Here is a 16,974-nt window from a genome sequence, read left to right on the forward strand (position 1 = left end):
GAAATATTTCTCTTTTCAGTGAAATACTCACTTTTCACTTTGGGTAATTAGAAGAAGAGAAGAATCAAATGAAGAAGTAAAAATAAAGTTAAAGAATAATCAAAGTTTCAAAGAGAAGAATGATAAAAAAAAAAGTTTCAAAAAAGATTTACATGAAAAAAAAAAAAAACTTAACGAAATGCAGAAAGAAATAAGTGACAAAATAAAATGTAAGTTGTTTAAAAGTTATATAATATCCTGAGAAAATCAAAGAATACAATACAAACTTTAAAAGATTACATGAGACGTAGATGTCACTTTTAAGTGTATGTGAAGGTTGAAATTCCTTCATGTGTCTTTCCCTGATGCCCATGTGCCTTTCTACCTTTTAAAGGTCATTCATGTGCTAAACCAAAATTAAGGAGACAACTTTGTATTGTACCATAGAATTAGTGAGACATTATTTGGAATGTGTTCATACTAGGTGTCTTTATTACTTTGTATTCACACTTAGAATATATTTTCCTGTATTCATATTGTCTGAATCTCATTTTTAATCTACCTTTGCTCAAACCAGTCTTTAAAAGGATGATCATGTCTCTCTCGTAAGGTACATCCGAAAGAAAGAAATATTATTTATATATAGATTTTCTTGAATATCTTGAGAGTATAAAATTATTGTATTAATTCTTATTTGTACGAGTTTATTCAAGTGACTACTCTTTTTATCGTACATATATTTTAAAATTAAATATATTTTTATTCCATAAATTTTGATACAAAATTAAAATTCATTTTTATTTCAAATTTTGATAGTTTGGTTTTTAAATTTTAAAAATGAACAAATATAGTGTTCCTAATCCATTTGTATTTGAAATGTAAATTGTGTTTTAAGATGATGTTTGACAAATTCAAACAAGTTAACCTAGTTAGCATAAAAAGACTGTATGTATTAATTTTTAAAGTTTGAAGATTAAAATGTCAAAATTTAAAAGGGAGACAAATTTCATATTCATGTCTAAAAGACGAGGTACAAATTATCATCGTTCTTTAATGGGTTTTAGAGTTGGTTAACCTTGTTTTGAATTGATTATTCAATCCACCTTTCAATAAATATATAATTTTCAAATTTAAATATCAGCTTTAAATTAAAATTGGCAAAAGGTAAATTCATTAACCATCTTAAGGGATCTAAATATCACGAAAGGGTTGAAAAACGTAAACGTGGTTCTTAGCATCAATGTTGGAGTGCATTCCGGCAATAAAAATCACCGTTAAGCACCCCTACCTCCAATCATTAAAGGGAGAGAGAAATTATCACTTTCAGCTATAAATTCTTGTGTACAATGAGCTACATCTTCAATCTCTCTCTCTCTCTCTCTGTCATAAACTTGAAAGCCATGTCAACACTGAACCATCTTTTGGATCTTCCAGAACAGATATGTTATGTAGAATGTGGATTCTGTACCACAATATTAATGGTAACGAGTTCTCTAAAGAACTTGCTGCATGATTCATGTGTTGCTTTTAATTCTTCTTTATCATATTTCTGTTTCCAATTCAATGTTGTGAGGTGCAGGTAAGCGTCCCATGCAGCAGTTTATCAATGGTGGTGACAGTCAGATGCGGCCACTGCACAAGCCTTCTCTCTGTTAATATGAACAAAGCTTCATTTCTCCCTTTTCACCTTCTTGCTTCTCTTTCTCATCTTGAGGTCATCTTCGTTCCCTTTCAACTCTCTCTCAATTCTTTATTTCTACTACTACCACTTTTGGTGACTCCATTGACCCACATATTTACTTTTTTAACTTCAAAAAACGTTGTCAAATAATGCCATGACATGTGAATATCCTCATTCTGCAGCCAAACGAAGTTAGTTCAGAAGATGGTGCAGACAAGACTTTGAAGAGCTATAGTGCATCCATAGTAACCAGTTCTGATTGTGAGGAAGAGAACATGACTCAAATTTCCAGTGTTGTGAATAAACGTAGAGTAAAAAGTTTTATAATATCACTAAACTTGAAGCAAGTTTTGTTGTGTTCCCTCTTAAATTTATTGATTTTTCATGGTTGAATGTTTTCAGCCCCAGAGAAGAGACAGAGGACACCATCTGCTTATAACCGCTTCATCAAGTAATGTTTTAACAGCACAAAGTTGTGTGCATAGACTACAAAAGAAACCATAAATTTAAAACTTTGGATAATTCTAACGCTAATATTAGTTAAATGCAGAGAAGAGATTAAAAGGCTAAAAGCTGAAAACCCTAAAATGGCCCACAGAGAAGCTTTCAGCACTGCTGCAAAAAATGTAAGGCTTTTGAAGTGCATAGTAACTTGTGGTGAAGAAAGGTACTTCTTTTTTTTTATGTTTGTTTTTGGTGATTTTTAGTGGGCCAATTTCCCCCCTTCTCACTGCAAAGGAGAAGCAACCAGCTGTAAAATTGTGGATCTGGATTGCCATGTAGAGTCTCCCGATGCTTCCCAGGTAATAAAAACTAAGTGATTTTTTTGTTTTGTTTGTTAACATGCAGTTTAGTGATAATAAAAAGGAAAAATATTCATGAAAATCATATATATATATATATATATATATATATATATATATATATATATATATATAGGGATGTTAACAGGGTGGATAGGTTACAGGTAGTAATTTCCTCGTATCATACTTGCTGGATAAACATTCATTCCGTATCCGTACCCATATCCGTTGAGTATTCGTTATGTAGGTACCCACATAATTTTTTAATATCTATGGATACTTGCAGGTATTTACAAAAAGAATAAAAAAATAATAAAAATAAATATTTATCAACATATTTTAATCGTAAATTCAAATAAAATACAAGACATAACATTCATAAATTTTAAATAAAGTCCAAATAACTCGTTTAAATAGTGTTGAATGACAATTTACAAATAATTTTTTTTAAACTAATTGATAAAGAAATAACTCATTCAAAATCAATATGTTAATATTTTAATCATGTTTTTTTAATTTAAATTAGAGTACAGCGGATACGGTATCCACGGGTACGAATACTATAATATCCATATCCGCTCCGTTAACATGCAGGTATTACAAATACCCGTACCCGTTATCCGTGGGTATCAATTTACAATATCCATTTCCTACCTGTTGCGAATTTTATTCGTGAATACCTGCGGGTACGAATTTTTTTGACATCCTCTATATATATATATATATATATATATAAAAGGAAGAGAAGTTATAAATTTATAAGATATATATGCGATAGGAAAAGAGAGATAAAAGAATGTAAGTATTTAATAAATGTAGGTAAAATAAAGGTGTATATATGTCTATAATTATTAAGTAAAATATAATATGTAAATAAAAATGCATTTTTCTAATTTTCTTTATTTTTTTCTTATTCAAATGACTTCTTTTTTTCATTCGGTCCAAATGCATGCTGAGTGTGTTTGAGTAGGAACTGATTTGTTTAGGTGGTATCGTAGTGTCAATTTATCCAACAGTGAAATAGTACAATTACTCAACAAGACTTCTTAATTATTTCAGTAGAAAAGACTTATCCTCCTCAAACTCATGTATCAACGTCACATGGAACCGTTTATTTATTACAAAAGCATTCTACATGGTTATTACATTACAGAAAAAAAAAAGTGTTGTAGAAAAATATGAATATATTATGTGATTTTTTTATTTTTACAATTTGATTTTTACAATAAAAAAATATAATGATTTTTTTACTAGATACAGAGTGTTACATATGGATGTCAATGTGGCGGATAGAATACGGATAGTAGTTCTTCTATACCTTACATGCTGGATAAATATTCGCCTCATACATGTACTTATATCTGTCAGGTATCCATCATGCGGGTACCCGTATAATTTTTTAATATCCACGAATATCCACGGGTACCCGCAGGTATTTACAAAAAAAGTAAAAATAAATATTTAACAACATATTTTAATGATAAATTCAAATAAAATATAATACATAACTTTCATAAATCTCAAACAAAGTACAAATAACTCATTTAAATAGTATTGAATGACAGTTTATAAAGAAATGATTTTATTTTTGAAGAAATTGATAAAAAATAACTCATTTAAAATCAATAATGTTAATATTTTAATCATTTTTTTACCTTTTTTTAATTTAAATTAGAGTATAGCGGATACGGGTATCCACAGGTACGGATATTATGATACCCGTATATGTCCTATTAACATGCGGTATAGATATAAAAAATACTTGTACCCGTTACCCGTGGATATCCATTTACAATATCCATTTCTTACTCGTTGCGGGTTTTGTCTGCAGATACCCGCGGGTACAGATTTTTTTGACATTCCTAGTGTGACAGTGTAACCATGCATATTTCTAGGAAGGTTTTGTCTAAATAAAGATTTTGGTATCTAATTAGTGACTCATTTATCTTTGTTGGAAATTTAATGATGAATCGGTTCATTATGTATTGTCATTGTTCCAGTAGACAATATAATTCATAATGAGAAGGACATAAGTTAGTTTTAAAGCCATGATAGTAAAATATGAGATAGAAAAGTTTAACCGGGGATAATTTATTTGTTATGGAAACTAAACATAAAGACAAATTTGAGAAAGGACAATTGTGCGTATGCAATTAAAGAAAATTTTTTGAATATCATAGATCAAAGGTAAAAAAAAAAATTAATGATAATGTTATAGCAAATTTTCACTTAAACATTGCATATACAATTTTATCTAATTTTTTTTTTTATCAGCAAGAACACATATATTAATAGGAGGTAATTGGGTTACCTCAACCCATAAACAATAAAAATAAAAAAATAAAAAAAATAAAAAACTATGACTTTCCTTCATCATTCTTCACATAGCATAGTATCTCACAATCATCACAAAAGAAAAGACACAAAGATTACAAGTAAAAAGCATATCCTTCATGACTTTGCCTTGAATAGAAAGTTTAAACGTCCTCCCCCAATAACATCAATTATCCTGCAAAATATGAAGCCACAAATACACACAGAGACAATGCAAAGAGCTAATTTCACAAGACTTTTGATGTAAACCAAACCAAGACTACAAATAACAGTGAATGGAAACTACATGCAACAATCACAGAAGGTATATCATGATGAGCCAAAAGATGATAAACCACAAAAAAAAAATGAAACTTTTAGATCGCGAGGAGACATGTAATTGGACTCAAACACCAGTCAGAATAAGAGAATGTTGCTGATGGATACTTATTGGTGATCCAAGTCCATGCTTTAGTTTGAGCCAACATAAAAACTTCCTCCATGTCTATTAATGTATTTTTAAATATAACACCATTTCTATGCTACCAACATCTATTCCCCTCCTTTCCAAATTGTCTCGTGTGGCTACTTCATTTATAATAACTTGCCATGCAAAAAATTGAGCAGAAGGAAGTGCTTTGATTTTCCAAAATTCACTATAGCTAAAGCCATCTTGAACAAAGTTATCGTTTTTAAGCTTTGTATAAGCAGAGTTGACAGTATAAACTTGTGTTTTATCATCCCTCCATTGCCACTCATCCTCCATTTCTCTACTTAAAGATATACCCTCTATCTCGTTCATCAGAACATTTACCATTGTTTTTTCCCACTCAAACCAACTTCTTCTCCAAGGTAGACATCATTGCCACTGATCACCGTTCCAAAAACCATATTCCCCTAAAGTTCATTCCTTAAGAATTGCATTTGTATACAACCTCGGGAATCTTTCCTTTAATGACATTTCGCCAAGCCAGATATCATCCCAAAACTTTATTTTATTTCCTTTGCCCTTGTTCCATCTTAAGTTCTTATTAAACCAGTTATTTTTTGTCCTTTCCCACAAAGTTTCTTGATATCCCTCCACCACCAAGACTCAAGTTTTGAGCCTTTTGCCTCATCTAAAGCTCTCCATGATCCATACTTTGAATCAAGAATCTCTTTCCATAATCTAGGATCCTCCTTTCCAAGTCTCCACTTCCACTTGCCTAAAAGGGCCATGTTAAAAAGATTCAAGTCCTTAACGCCTAAACCACCATCTTCCTTAGTTTTACAATATGATCCCATTTTATCCATGCAATTTTTCTTCCATCATGACCCCAACCCCATAAAAAGTCACTTTGAATTTTCCTTATCATTTTCTCCACACATATAGGCAATTTAAACAATGATAAATAATATAGTGGGATTGTGGATAAGACAGATTTTATTAAGGTTACCCTACCTGCAAAAGATAGATACTTTCCTTTCCACAGTGCAAGACTTTTCTGTATTTTTTGGATCATATCTTGCCAAAATTCTATTCTTCTATGATTTGCCCCCACCGGAATACCCAAGTATTTGAAAGGTACCTTCATGATGCTGCAATTCAGAATGGCTGAGAACCTTTCAACCTTCCTAAGGTGGATTCCTATGCTTCCTATCTTGCTTTTATGAAAATTAACTTTTAAACCAGATGCAATTTCAAAACATCTAAGAATGCTCTTTATGACCATTATGTTTTGAATTTCCTCATTGCATACAAAAATAGTATCATCTACAAATTGCAACATACTAATCGGAATTTGTTTATGACCCACCCTAATGCCTTTGATCAGCCCCATAGACTCAGCCTGTGTAACCACTCCTGCTAACCCTTGTGCTACAATAAGAAACAAAAACGGGACTAAGGGATCACCTTGCCTTAGCCCCTTGGTTGGTGTAAATTGCCCTGTTGGACTACCATTTATGAGGATAGAAATGTCAAACGATTCTAAACAACTCCTAATCCATTTAACCCATTTAGGACAAAATCCCATCCTTTCCAACATATACAGCAAAAATTCCCAATTAACTGAATCATAAGCTTTCTCAAAATCTGCCTTTATGATAATACATTTTCCTTTTTTCCTCCTTACTTCCTCAATGACTTCATTAATCACTACCACACTATCCAAAATACTCCTATCCTTGATAAATGCAGATTGCTTTTTATCTATAATTTTATGAAGAACTTTCTGCATTCTTTTTGATAAGATTTTGGATATTATCTTGTACAAACTCTCCACTAGAGATATTGGCCTATATTCTTCTAAACCTTGTGGATTGTCAACCTTAGGAATTAGGCTAATAAAAGAAGCATTACAACCTTTAGGCCACCTCCCACAACTATGAAAGCATTTAACAACCTTTATTAAATCTGTTTTGATAATATCCCAGAATTGTTTAAAGAAATTAAAATTGAAACCATTTGGGCCCGGACTTTTACTATTTTCACAGTCCCATACTGCAGCCTTAATCTCCTCATCAGAAAAATGATTGATAAGTAAATCATTATCCTCCCTATTAATAGTTGGAAAGACAACATTATCCAATCTAAGATTCACATTTGTGCCTCCAGTAAATCTGTTTTCGAAAAAATCCTTAACCACCTCTTTGACCTTACTTGGTTCTTCACACCATTCGTTTCCAACTTTAACACCATTAAATGTATTTTTCATTCTTCTCCATCTGATTGTCCTGTGAAAAAATTTAAAGTTCAGATCACCAGCCTTCAACCATCTACATCTGGACTTTTGACTTTCTAATGCCTATATCCTAAAGTTAACCTTTTTCAAATCTGCAAAAATTTGTTTTCTCTCTATCCTACCTTCATCATTCAACCTATACACTTCATCCTTTTTGTCCAAATCAGATATTTTAGAAACTAACCCTTCTTTGCATCTATACAGTTGACCAAAAACATCCATGTTCCAGACCTTTAGATCATGTTTTAAAGCTTTTAACTTTTCTTTCATAATCCAAATTTCGTTTCCGTGCACATTATACTTTTCCCAACAATTCTTCACAAATTCCTTAAAACTATTTTCTGTGTGCCACACATCCATATACCTAAATGGTTTGGGTCCCCAATCTAAAGAAGAATGTTTAACAATCATAGCACAATGATCAGAAACAGTTCTATCTAGGATGTATAATTTGCTTTCTGGTCATAAATCTAGCCACTCTTGTGAAACAAGAATTCTGTCCAATCTACTTTTAGCAGTCCCATTAGCTTTATACCAAGTGAACTTTCTACCTACCATAGGTATGTTTAAGAGGTCTACATTCTGTATGAAAGCATTAAATTCTCTTATATCATTTGTTTGACATCCTCTTAGAGACACACCTCTCCTTTCCTCTTTGTTCCTGATAGCATTAAAATCTCCAACCATGCACCAGACCTTATTAACACAGTCCCTCCTACACTTAGTTAATTCTTCCCACATTTCCTTCTTATCATTATGCGCACATGAAGAATATAAATTCACCATTGTTACTTGTTGTTTCTTGTCCCCCCATATCCCATCCAATAAAATAAAGCCTCTACCTGTTTTTGATTTCAACATTGAGAATTTACTTTTACTCCAAACACTAAGAATACCTCCCGCTCCATTCTCTGCCCCGTAATGCACCCATTCTATATTATTATCGCCCCATATAGATATACATTTCTCATTAGTTATGTTTACCATTTTTGTCTCTTGAATACATGCCATATCTATCGATTCCTTTGCGATTATATCCCTTAGATATCTTCCTTTCTCCGGGCCTCCCAATCCTCTACTATTAAAAGATAAGATCCTCATTTATCATTATTGTTATTCCCTTCTTTGTTTCCTCTCCTATTATTATCCCTTTCTTCCAAATCATTTATACGTTGTATTATATCTTGTTCTTCACCAGAATAAGAGAATCCTACGCTTTTACATATATTCCACATATTAATAGCCTCAGTAGAGTTATTTCTAAGCCAAAACAGTCTATTGCAGTTAATAATATCAGAATCAGATACAGAACTGCTAGAAGAATGAGATACTAACCTGAACTGTAGCCTTTTATTAGAATTCATGGATAAATTGGTTAAAGGGTATTCGCTTTGTTTCTTCTTCCTATTGAGGCTGGATTCCCCAATTAACAGATTAAAACGTCTCAGCATAATGTTGGGGTTGATTCACGTTGATTTAACCAGAGTCATATTTGGTCGTTCAAGAAGTTGTTGTTTTTCCTTTGCCATATTTTTGTTTTGAATGGTTCCTTTTCCGGCATGGTGTGTGTTGCTTTCGAGATATTCTTCCAAACCATTATGAAGGTTGCAATTTGTGTTGTCACTATGCAAGGCCACAAAAGCTACTTCCATTGCATGCTGAATCCCTAGCCCCTGTTGGTGAACATCAGAATGGGTTATACCATTCAGAGCTAAGGAATTGGTCACAATCGGGGGGTATGGATTATAATCCAAATTGTAAAATTGGGCTAGGCCCAAATGTTCTGTGATGGGGAATGAGCCCAAGTGTTGGTCCACACTGTTAGTGATTGATTGACATGTCTCAAGTGAATCACTGACGTGTGATATAGCCGTTACCCCTTGACCATTTGGTTCCAACGTTGAACACTGTACCTTCCCTGACACTTCCAAAACCATAGTTTTATTAATCTGAACCCCTTTTCTGCCTTCATTGATGTCGTACTGACAGGCTTCCCGTTCTCGTGTAACATCATGGTGAACGTCATTGATCTCCAATTTCTCTCATGATTGCTTACCGATTTTGTGATGTGTAGCTGCTCCAAGCCAATCCGACGATTGATGATGTGTACAATCCAGCCCCTCCGGCAAATCCTCCCCCACCGGCACCACCTCTGAAGAGAAAATCGCTCGGCCAACCATATTTGATTGTGAACGGATATACTCATTAATGCTCCCACACTCTGAATCAGAAGATTGTTGTGGGTCATCTCCTATGCATGATTGTGAGTAGGAGTGATCCTCTTCCAGCTTCTCCCAGGACTCACAACTGCACTTCGGGATCGTGAATAAAGTTGATTCTTCTTCAAATGAAATCTGATAGATTTTACCATTGATTTTCATCTGAAATCCCTTTGTTGCTATTGTTTCAATTGGCAGGCGTACGTTTAGTCTGGCATACTCTATTTCGTCCCATTCCTCAGTTGCTTTATCGATTGATATCAATGTGTCAATGGCAGCGGAAACTTTTTCAAAGCATTCCCAACCCCAAAGATATATTGGGATTCCCCTGCATCTAACCCATGCTCTTCTATACCCAATACTGGTTTGATTGGTCCAGGCTAAAAGTGATTCGAATGTATTTGAGAGTCGCTCCTGATTATCAATAATAGCCTTTTCAATACTTTGTTCCCCTTTGGCAGTTAAGAGCATAACATTGTCACCCAAATACCTCAACCTAATGAAATTCAAATCATTAAGAATGAAGCTTTCTTTTATATCCTCTATGTTACAAAATTTGTTGAGCCTCCCAACATAACTTCGTTGAAGCCATTCCTTTGCCTCTTCCTTCACTTGGATTTCCATACCCTTCCATATTTGCTTACAATGCTCGCTAACTGCTCTCCCTTTTACCACTTGAGCATATGTTTTATCAATTTTCTTTACTCACATTTTCTTATATCTCAGTTGCTCCCTTCTTTTAGGTTGGTCAGCTTCTCTGGTTGTGTTTCCTACTGGTTTTGATAGATTTGTGTTTCTTCGATACTTTTGCATGTTTACATGAATCTTCATATTGCCAATCCAAATGTTATCCAGCTGCTTTTCAAGAGCCTCCGGATTAGAAATTCCGAAAAATCTTACAAACCCAAATCTCTGGCCTTTCTGATTTAGTCTCTTTGATATGAATACCTCTTGAACCTTCCCCCACCTCTGAAAGATTCGCCACATCTCGTATTCTTCGTGATTGGAGGGGAAATGGGAGAGGAAGAATGAGGTCAGTGACATAGTGATCTCTTATGGGTTACAATTTTATCTAGTATTGTGAAGAAGACTAATACAAAGGAGATTATGGACACTCTCATCAATTTCTATGAGGTTAAGTTACTTCACATAAGAATATTCTAGAAGAAAAAACTTTATGCTATATACTCTCATGAAACTCTATCACATCAACAATTTGAATACGTTATTTAAATGAACATGCATAACTTCTACTTCAAAATTTACCATAGTCATATGATTAACTCACTACACTTTGAAGATGTTGCCAGAACTATTCTTGAAAAAGAATCCAAGTGAAAAAGTAAGGAAGAAGGGAAAGAGAGTTCAAAGCAAGCAAAGGCTTTGACGATGATTCAAGGTAGATCAACAAAATGTGATTAGTGGGAGTCTTACTTATGATAAATCAAAGTCTCTAAGTAAGAAGTATACCAAATGCTAGAATTATGGCAAAAGAGAACTTGTAGAGGAAGATTGTTGCCATATGAAGAATGGAGAAAAGAACTCTGAAGCATCAAGTTCACAAGGTTGTGTTGTAAGTACCTCAGAAGATGGAGATATTTTAGTGAGTGATGTAGTAATTAGTTCTAATAGTGGAAAACAATTACATGATAGATGGATATGGATTTAGGTGCAACTTGGCATATGACTTCACATTGATATTGGTTTTACACTTATAAACCAATCTCAGGTGGATCGGTGTCCATGGAAGATGATCATGCCTTAGAACCCACTAAGTCAATGCTGTCAAAATAAAAATGGTAAGATGATATTGTACACACAGTTTAAGGGGTATGCCATGTGATGAACTTTAAGAAGAATATATTATTTATTGGCAATTAGATAACCTCAAGCGTAAGATCCATACTAAAGGTGAGATCTTAATTGATAGTGTTGAAAGAAGAGAAGATCATAACAAATTTGCATGTGCTTTTGAGAGAACCATTTTAAGAAGCAAATACAACCAATTATATCAACAAGTCAAAAGGAAGTGGTGATGATGTGACATTATAGACTTTGTCATATGTTAGAGCGAGGTATGAAAATACTTGTAGAACATAATGTCTTAACTAGGCAAAAAAAGGTTGTTTTACCCTCTTGCGAGCATTGTGTGATAAGCAAGCAACGTAGATTAAAGCTTGCTAGCATGGATACCAAAAGCAAATACATATCATACTTAATTCATTGATATTTGGAAATCATTGGTGCAAAATCCCTTGAAGGAGAAAAATATTTTGTATCATTTATTGATTATTACTCTATGAGATTTTGGATGTACCCTATCAAGAGGAAGTTCGATGTGTCTATAATATTTAAGGAATTCAAAGCATGAGTAAAGCTTGAAATTGAGAAAATAATTAAGTGCTTGAGGAAAAATAATGGAGGAAAATACGTAGATGGAGATTTTTTAGCATTCTAGAAACAAAAAGGTATTACAAGACCATTTTTTATTTCATATACACCTCAAAGAAACGGTGTGGTAGAGCATATGAACAAAACTTTTAATGCTAGAATAAGAATTATATTGACAACAACATTAGTGGCTAATTCTTTATAGGTAGTTAAAACTATTTATTACGTAATAAATTGATAACTATCCATAATTTTGAAATCACTGATGGAAAGCTCAAATGGCAAACCAACTAATTGTTCCTCCTTACATGTATTAGGTTTTCTTGTGTATGTGATGTATAACTCGCAAGAAAGAGCAAAGTTGGACCCAAAATCTAGAAAACGTATATTTTTGGACTATGATGACAATACAAAGGAGTATCACCTATAGGATCCACTACCCTTAAGGTGGTTGTTAAAGATGTAGTTTTTGATAAAATAAATTGCAAAATAAGCAAATAAATTACATCTTTAAAAAGGACCCCACCATAGCATATACAAGGAATAAGCCTTTGGATGATTCTTCTTATCGGAACAAGAGCATGAAGAAAAAGACTCAGATGAGGTTAGTAATGGAGGATTTTGATGATCAACCAGAGGAAAGGTTAAACTATCTTAGCACTCACAATATGTTATAACAAGCTATGATTTGTATTGTCTTCTAAATGAATGAGAGTCTTTAACTTTTAAAGAGGTGTAAGTGGTTCATGTGCTTATTTATTATTGACAATGATGCAAGAAAAAAATTTAGGCTCTTCATAGAGTCTCTTTATGGAAACAAGACAGGGAAGCTTATTAAGCTTCCAAAAGGTTGAAAAGTTATTAGTTGCAAATGGGCATATAAGATCGAACAAGATAACAATGATCAAGTGGAACGATGTTGGAGTGCTATAGTGAGAGTGGTTGGTAAGTTCATTGCAAATCTTACTAGAGAGCATTGGAGTGCTATTAAGAGAGTCCTTATATACGTCAAAGGAACCTCAAGTGTTGCATTATGTTTCGAATGGTCAAAATTAGTTGTCAAATGCTATGTTGATTTAGATTTTGCAAGTGACCTTGATAAAAGGAGATCTACTATTGGCTATGTGTTTACACTTATAGAAGGGACAATAAGTTGACTATCCACTTTATAGGATGTGGTAGCTTTGTCTATTACAGAAGTTTGGTACATGGCAACTACTCAAGAATGCAAGAAAGTTATATGGATTCAAATGTTAAAGGAGGAACTCAAGCACTAGCAACAAAAACTTGGTGTATATTGTGATAGTTGGAGTGTCTTGCACATTACAAGAAATCCTAGCTTGTATTCCGGAATACTTGTATTCTAGAATAAAACACATGTATACATTACTACTTTATTTGAAAAGTAGTAGACGAGTGAAGTGTGGATATGCAAAAGATTCACACTAATAAAAACCTACCAGATGTTATGACAAAGTAATTAACATCAACAACTTTATAAGTTCGATCCTATCATGGTGTATCGAAAAAATAAACAGCATAATGACAAAAATAAAACATGGTATCAAGATAGACTAATTTTACCAAAATAAGTTTTCCCATTAAATGTTTTCTTATAATTGTTTTTTCTAATTTCAAGAGAAAAGGTTAATGTTTTCTTTTTGGAGTTAGAGAGAAATATATAATAATTTTCTTTCTTTTAATAAAATTACATTATAGTCTATATTATAGTCTATTGCATTTTCTTCTCTCTCTTCATCTTTTTATTTTAGTTGAGTTCTTTAAGTATTACTTTCTTACTCAATATTTAATATTTAAGACCAATTTAAGTGAAAGTACAGGCAACAAAAACATGTTTTTACCAATATTATTATTAAAAAGATTTATGCACGCAATTGATTTACAATGCTTATCTTAGTACTGAAAGAAAATCTTCAACCAAGAAATAATAACTTTTGCTAGCTAAAAAAGAATAGCAATATTGTAAATAAAAAAACTGCCATTTTCGTACTGTGACTAGACACTGTCCCCACACTGTGTTGTATATGAAATGTAGTGAATTTCTAAGGTAATGTAAGCCTACCCTGTTTATAATACAGTACTTTGGCAGAGTGTATATGACTTAACTTCATTTATGAAACTTTAAGGTACACAAAGAAGGCCAAGGTTTCCGTGGAAGAAAGGTTCCAAGGAATTCTGTCTGATCAAGGACACCTTTCAAGTGAAGGCTCAGCACACATCACAACAATCTGTTTTCTGTCTTAACTCTGAAGTTTCCACTGCATCGTTTGCCTTCTCAAAAAAGACAGCTCTTGCCAATGAAAACGAGTTGAGTAATCTACATAGCTAACAATTTGAAACCTGAAACTTCAATTATTTTTCTTTTCACTCTAAATTTCAAACTCACTTTACACCTTTGCCTATCTCTCTTTCTTTCCCATTGCGTATCTTATTGTGACTTTACATTTAACTCATTTACATGGGTGTAAATGATGGAGTATAGTTCCCAAAAGAGTGTGAATATAAAACATTCATTATCTTTGAGACTTTAACCTTTACAAAGTGTCTTGGAGTACTGATTGATAGTTTTGACTGACACCCTTTTGTGATCCAACATATCGGCTTCATTATTTTTCAGGATCATACAATGTTTATTTATTGGTCAATTGAAAATTTCTCCATTCTAATAGTATTTGGATTGGTGGTTTGAATCTGTCTGAGAATAAAATTAAGGTGAGATTACCATAAAAACAAGTATTTGTTGCTTTAGAAAATCACTGTGATGTCAACAGTGTTACCAAATCTGCAGTAACACAATCAGCTGGTTTGTTTGAGTGCAAAACTGGCAGAAAAGCACGAAAAATATTACTTCCAACTTTTACCAAGTCAGCTATAAAGGTCTTATCCTTAAGTTTGGTACATCTGAATTAACTGTCAAATTTATACAAGTAGCAATAACAGCTTTCTGGTAATCAAAATGCTAGAAATAAGGATAACACAGACACCAAAAAAAGAAACAATAAAACAAAGAAATCTAACCTGAAATTGGAAAATTACACAAAAATAAATCTAAAAGACTTTAATCACATATTGCATTCTTACACACCAAAATTTAAAGCTAATGCGACTATGGTACAATTTTTATTCTTTAATGCTTCCCAGAAAAGCATCTTGTATTAAAGAACTACACGCTATATGTGGCAGGAAGGAGAGTCTGCACCCACAAACCATTAGAGAAGGAAGCCCACAAAATTAGGCTAAGTAGTAACTTTATTGCAATGATTAGTCATTGCTAATATTTCCATGATCCATCTTTCACTAAATGGTAACAGAGAAATCCAGCACACTTTTCCCTTGTAGGATTACTCATGAGCCTCAATTCACTTTATCGTTTCCAGTGTTTTCTTCTAGCCAATCTTGATGCCCTTTGAAAATATCTATCTGAAAGGAAAAAAACCAGAACTGATATCATTATACTGGTGATAACTATTGCAGCCTAATCATATGTTCTTACACGTCTCAGTTCAAAAGATCAAACACATCTTAGTTCAAAGGATCTTACTTATGAATGGTCTGGGAGTGACAACCTGCAAATATGCTCTAAAGAATTCCCTGTTCTCCTTTTGCAACTCTTTCCACACTGCACAAAATAACACAGTTTAATCCACATGATCAAGTTGTAGAAGAAACACCAAGTGTAACACAGACTTCAATACACAAGTGCTACTTTCTTCTGTATTGAGAGCCACCGATCCTCAAACAAACTCAAGTGAAGATAATGAATGACCTGTAACAGTAACAAGTGGTTTAATCCCTGCATGTTCTGCCAGAGCCCTTATGCACTGTTCTTGACTCATGTGAAACAGCATGCACCTCTCGATGAGATTCTGAACCTGCATTATTTTTCATGCACGAAGGTTATTACATGTAGCTTATAATAATATAAATAAGCAATCAAGGCAATAATAGTCTTTAAAGTAAACTTTGTCAGTTCTATATATAATATTATATCGCAAAAGGGAAGCAGGTATGAATATATTACCATCCTAATATAGCTATGTGGGTGGCAATACAAACAAGGAAGCGGGTATCGGTGACTGTGATGCATTGTAGCTAGTTGTGGAAAAAACAAAGAGAATAAAGAAAGGAATAGAAGAAAGAAAACAAAGGGCAAAAGTACACAAGAGTTAAGATATTTTGAGGGGTGGTTTTATATAGTGGAGAACATTCAAATTAGTGTAACATTGTCTTATCCACACATATCTTGAGTGAAGGGCCAAAATAGCTCGAGAAATCCTACCTCATCTTTAAAGGGATAAGAGGAGTGGTGTTCCCCCGTCTTCCACTCTTTTTCTCTCTTTTCTTCTTTTTTTCTTAAAAGAGTGAATAGTGAAATGTGTGCTATTTACGACAAAAATGTGTACATGCCAATCACCACTTAAACTCCCAACCTCAAAATTCGATTATTGAAGTAGTGACCAAACATGTATATTGTATATAATGATGTCTCCATTTTCTATTTAAAGAAGAATCTCATGTTCTATGCTCACCCTGTTATATATAAGAACTCATTGAACCAGAATTAGAAGTGAGACTAACATATATTATGCAGTAATAAGCTGAAAAAACTGGTGACAGAAAAAGAAAAACAGATTAAGAGTGAAAGTAAATGCCTCATTTGTTGCGGCAACATTTGAAGGTCCTACGATCTTGAAATATGTGGTCCTCTTCTCATGCATAGATGCCACTTGCTTCGGCGTGAATGAAACAATAGAGATGCAAATCACGACAAAAGGGAAAAAAACAAAAGAAAAAAGTGGAAACGCTAGATTCAAATCAACGTCAGAGTGGAAAACAACAAAACA

The 16,974-nt window shown here is 33.2% G+C and overlaps 3 protein-coding genes across 4 annotated transcripts; 1 reads left to right on the forward strand and 2 right to left on the reverse strand.

Annotated features, from left to right (window-relative positions):
• Window positions 1–1,352: 1,352 nt before the first annotated feature.
• INO (Plant-specific transcription factor YABBY family protein) lies at window positions 1,353–15,095 on the forward strand. Of its 2 annotated transcripts, none has more exons than XM_028065052.2 (7): window positions 1,353–1,460; window positions 1,559–1,693; window positions 1,843–1,966; window positions 2,063–2,111; window positions 2,211–2,286; window positions 2,368–2,463; window positions 14,257–15,095. In XM_028065052.2, the coding sequence occupies exons 1-7, from the start codon at window positions 1,380–1,382 to the stop codon at window positions 14,311–14,313; spliced, it is 618 nt and encodes a 205-aa protein (XP_027920853.1). In that variant the 5' UTR covers window positions 1,353–1,379; the 3' UTR covers window positions 14,314–15,095. The 2 variants fall into 2 exon arrangements, with proteins under 2 accessions (XP_027920853.1, XP_085527309.1); XM_085671183.1 differs by having other exon boundaries at window positions 1,843–1,921.
• Window positions 4,664–13,065, reverse strand: LOC146887864 (uncharacterized). The gene is made up of 4 exons (XM_085671253.1): window positions 10,428–13,065; window positions 9,556–10,397; window positions 9,094–9,417; window positions 4,664–8,967 (listed from the first exon to the last, which is right to left on the reverse strand). Exons 1-4 carry the CDS (start codon window positions 10,760–10,762, stop codon window positions 8,597–8,599), a joined length of 1,872 nt encoding a protein of 623 aa, XP_085527379.1. The 5' UTR covers window positions 10,763–13,065; the 3' UTR covers window positions 4,664–8,596.
• A 27-nt stretch (window positions 15,096–15,122) lies between the features above and the next one.
• Window positions 15,123–16,232, reverse strand: LOC114179369 (uncharacterized). Its single transcript, XM_028065694.2, has 4 exons — window positions 16,152–16,232; window positions 15,897–16,002; window positions 15,672–15,749; window positions 15,123–15,550 (listed from the first exon to the last, which is right to left on the reverse strand). Exons 1-4 carry the CDS (start codon window positions 16,215–16,217, stop codon window positions 15,495–15,497), a joined length of 306 nt encoding a protein of 101 aa, XP_027921495.1. The 5' UTR covers window positions 16,218–16,232; the 3' UTR covers window positions 15,123–15,494.
• Between the last annotated feature and the right edge of the window lie 742 nt (window positions 16,233–16,974).

The sequence above is a fragment of the Vigna unguiculata genome, chromosome 3, assembly GCF_037176805.1.
Source record: "Vigna unguiculata cultivar grain cowpea cultivar isolate G323 ecotype 2 chromosome 3, ASM3717680v1, whole genome shotgun sequence".
NCBI classification, from domain to species: domain Eukaryota; kingdom Viridiplantae; phylum Streptophyta; class Magnoliopsida; order Fabales; family Fabaceae; genus Vigna; species Vigna unguiculata.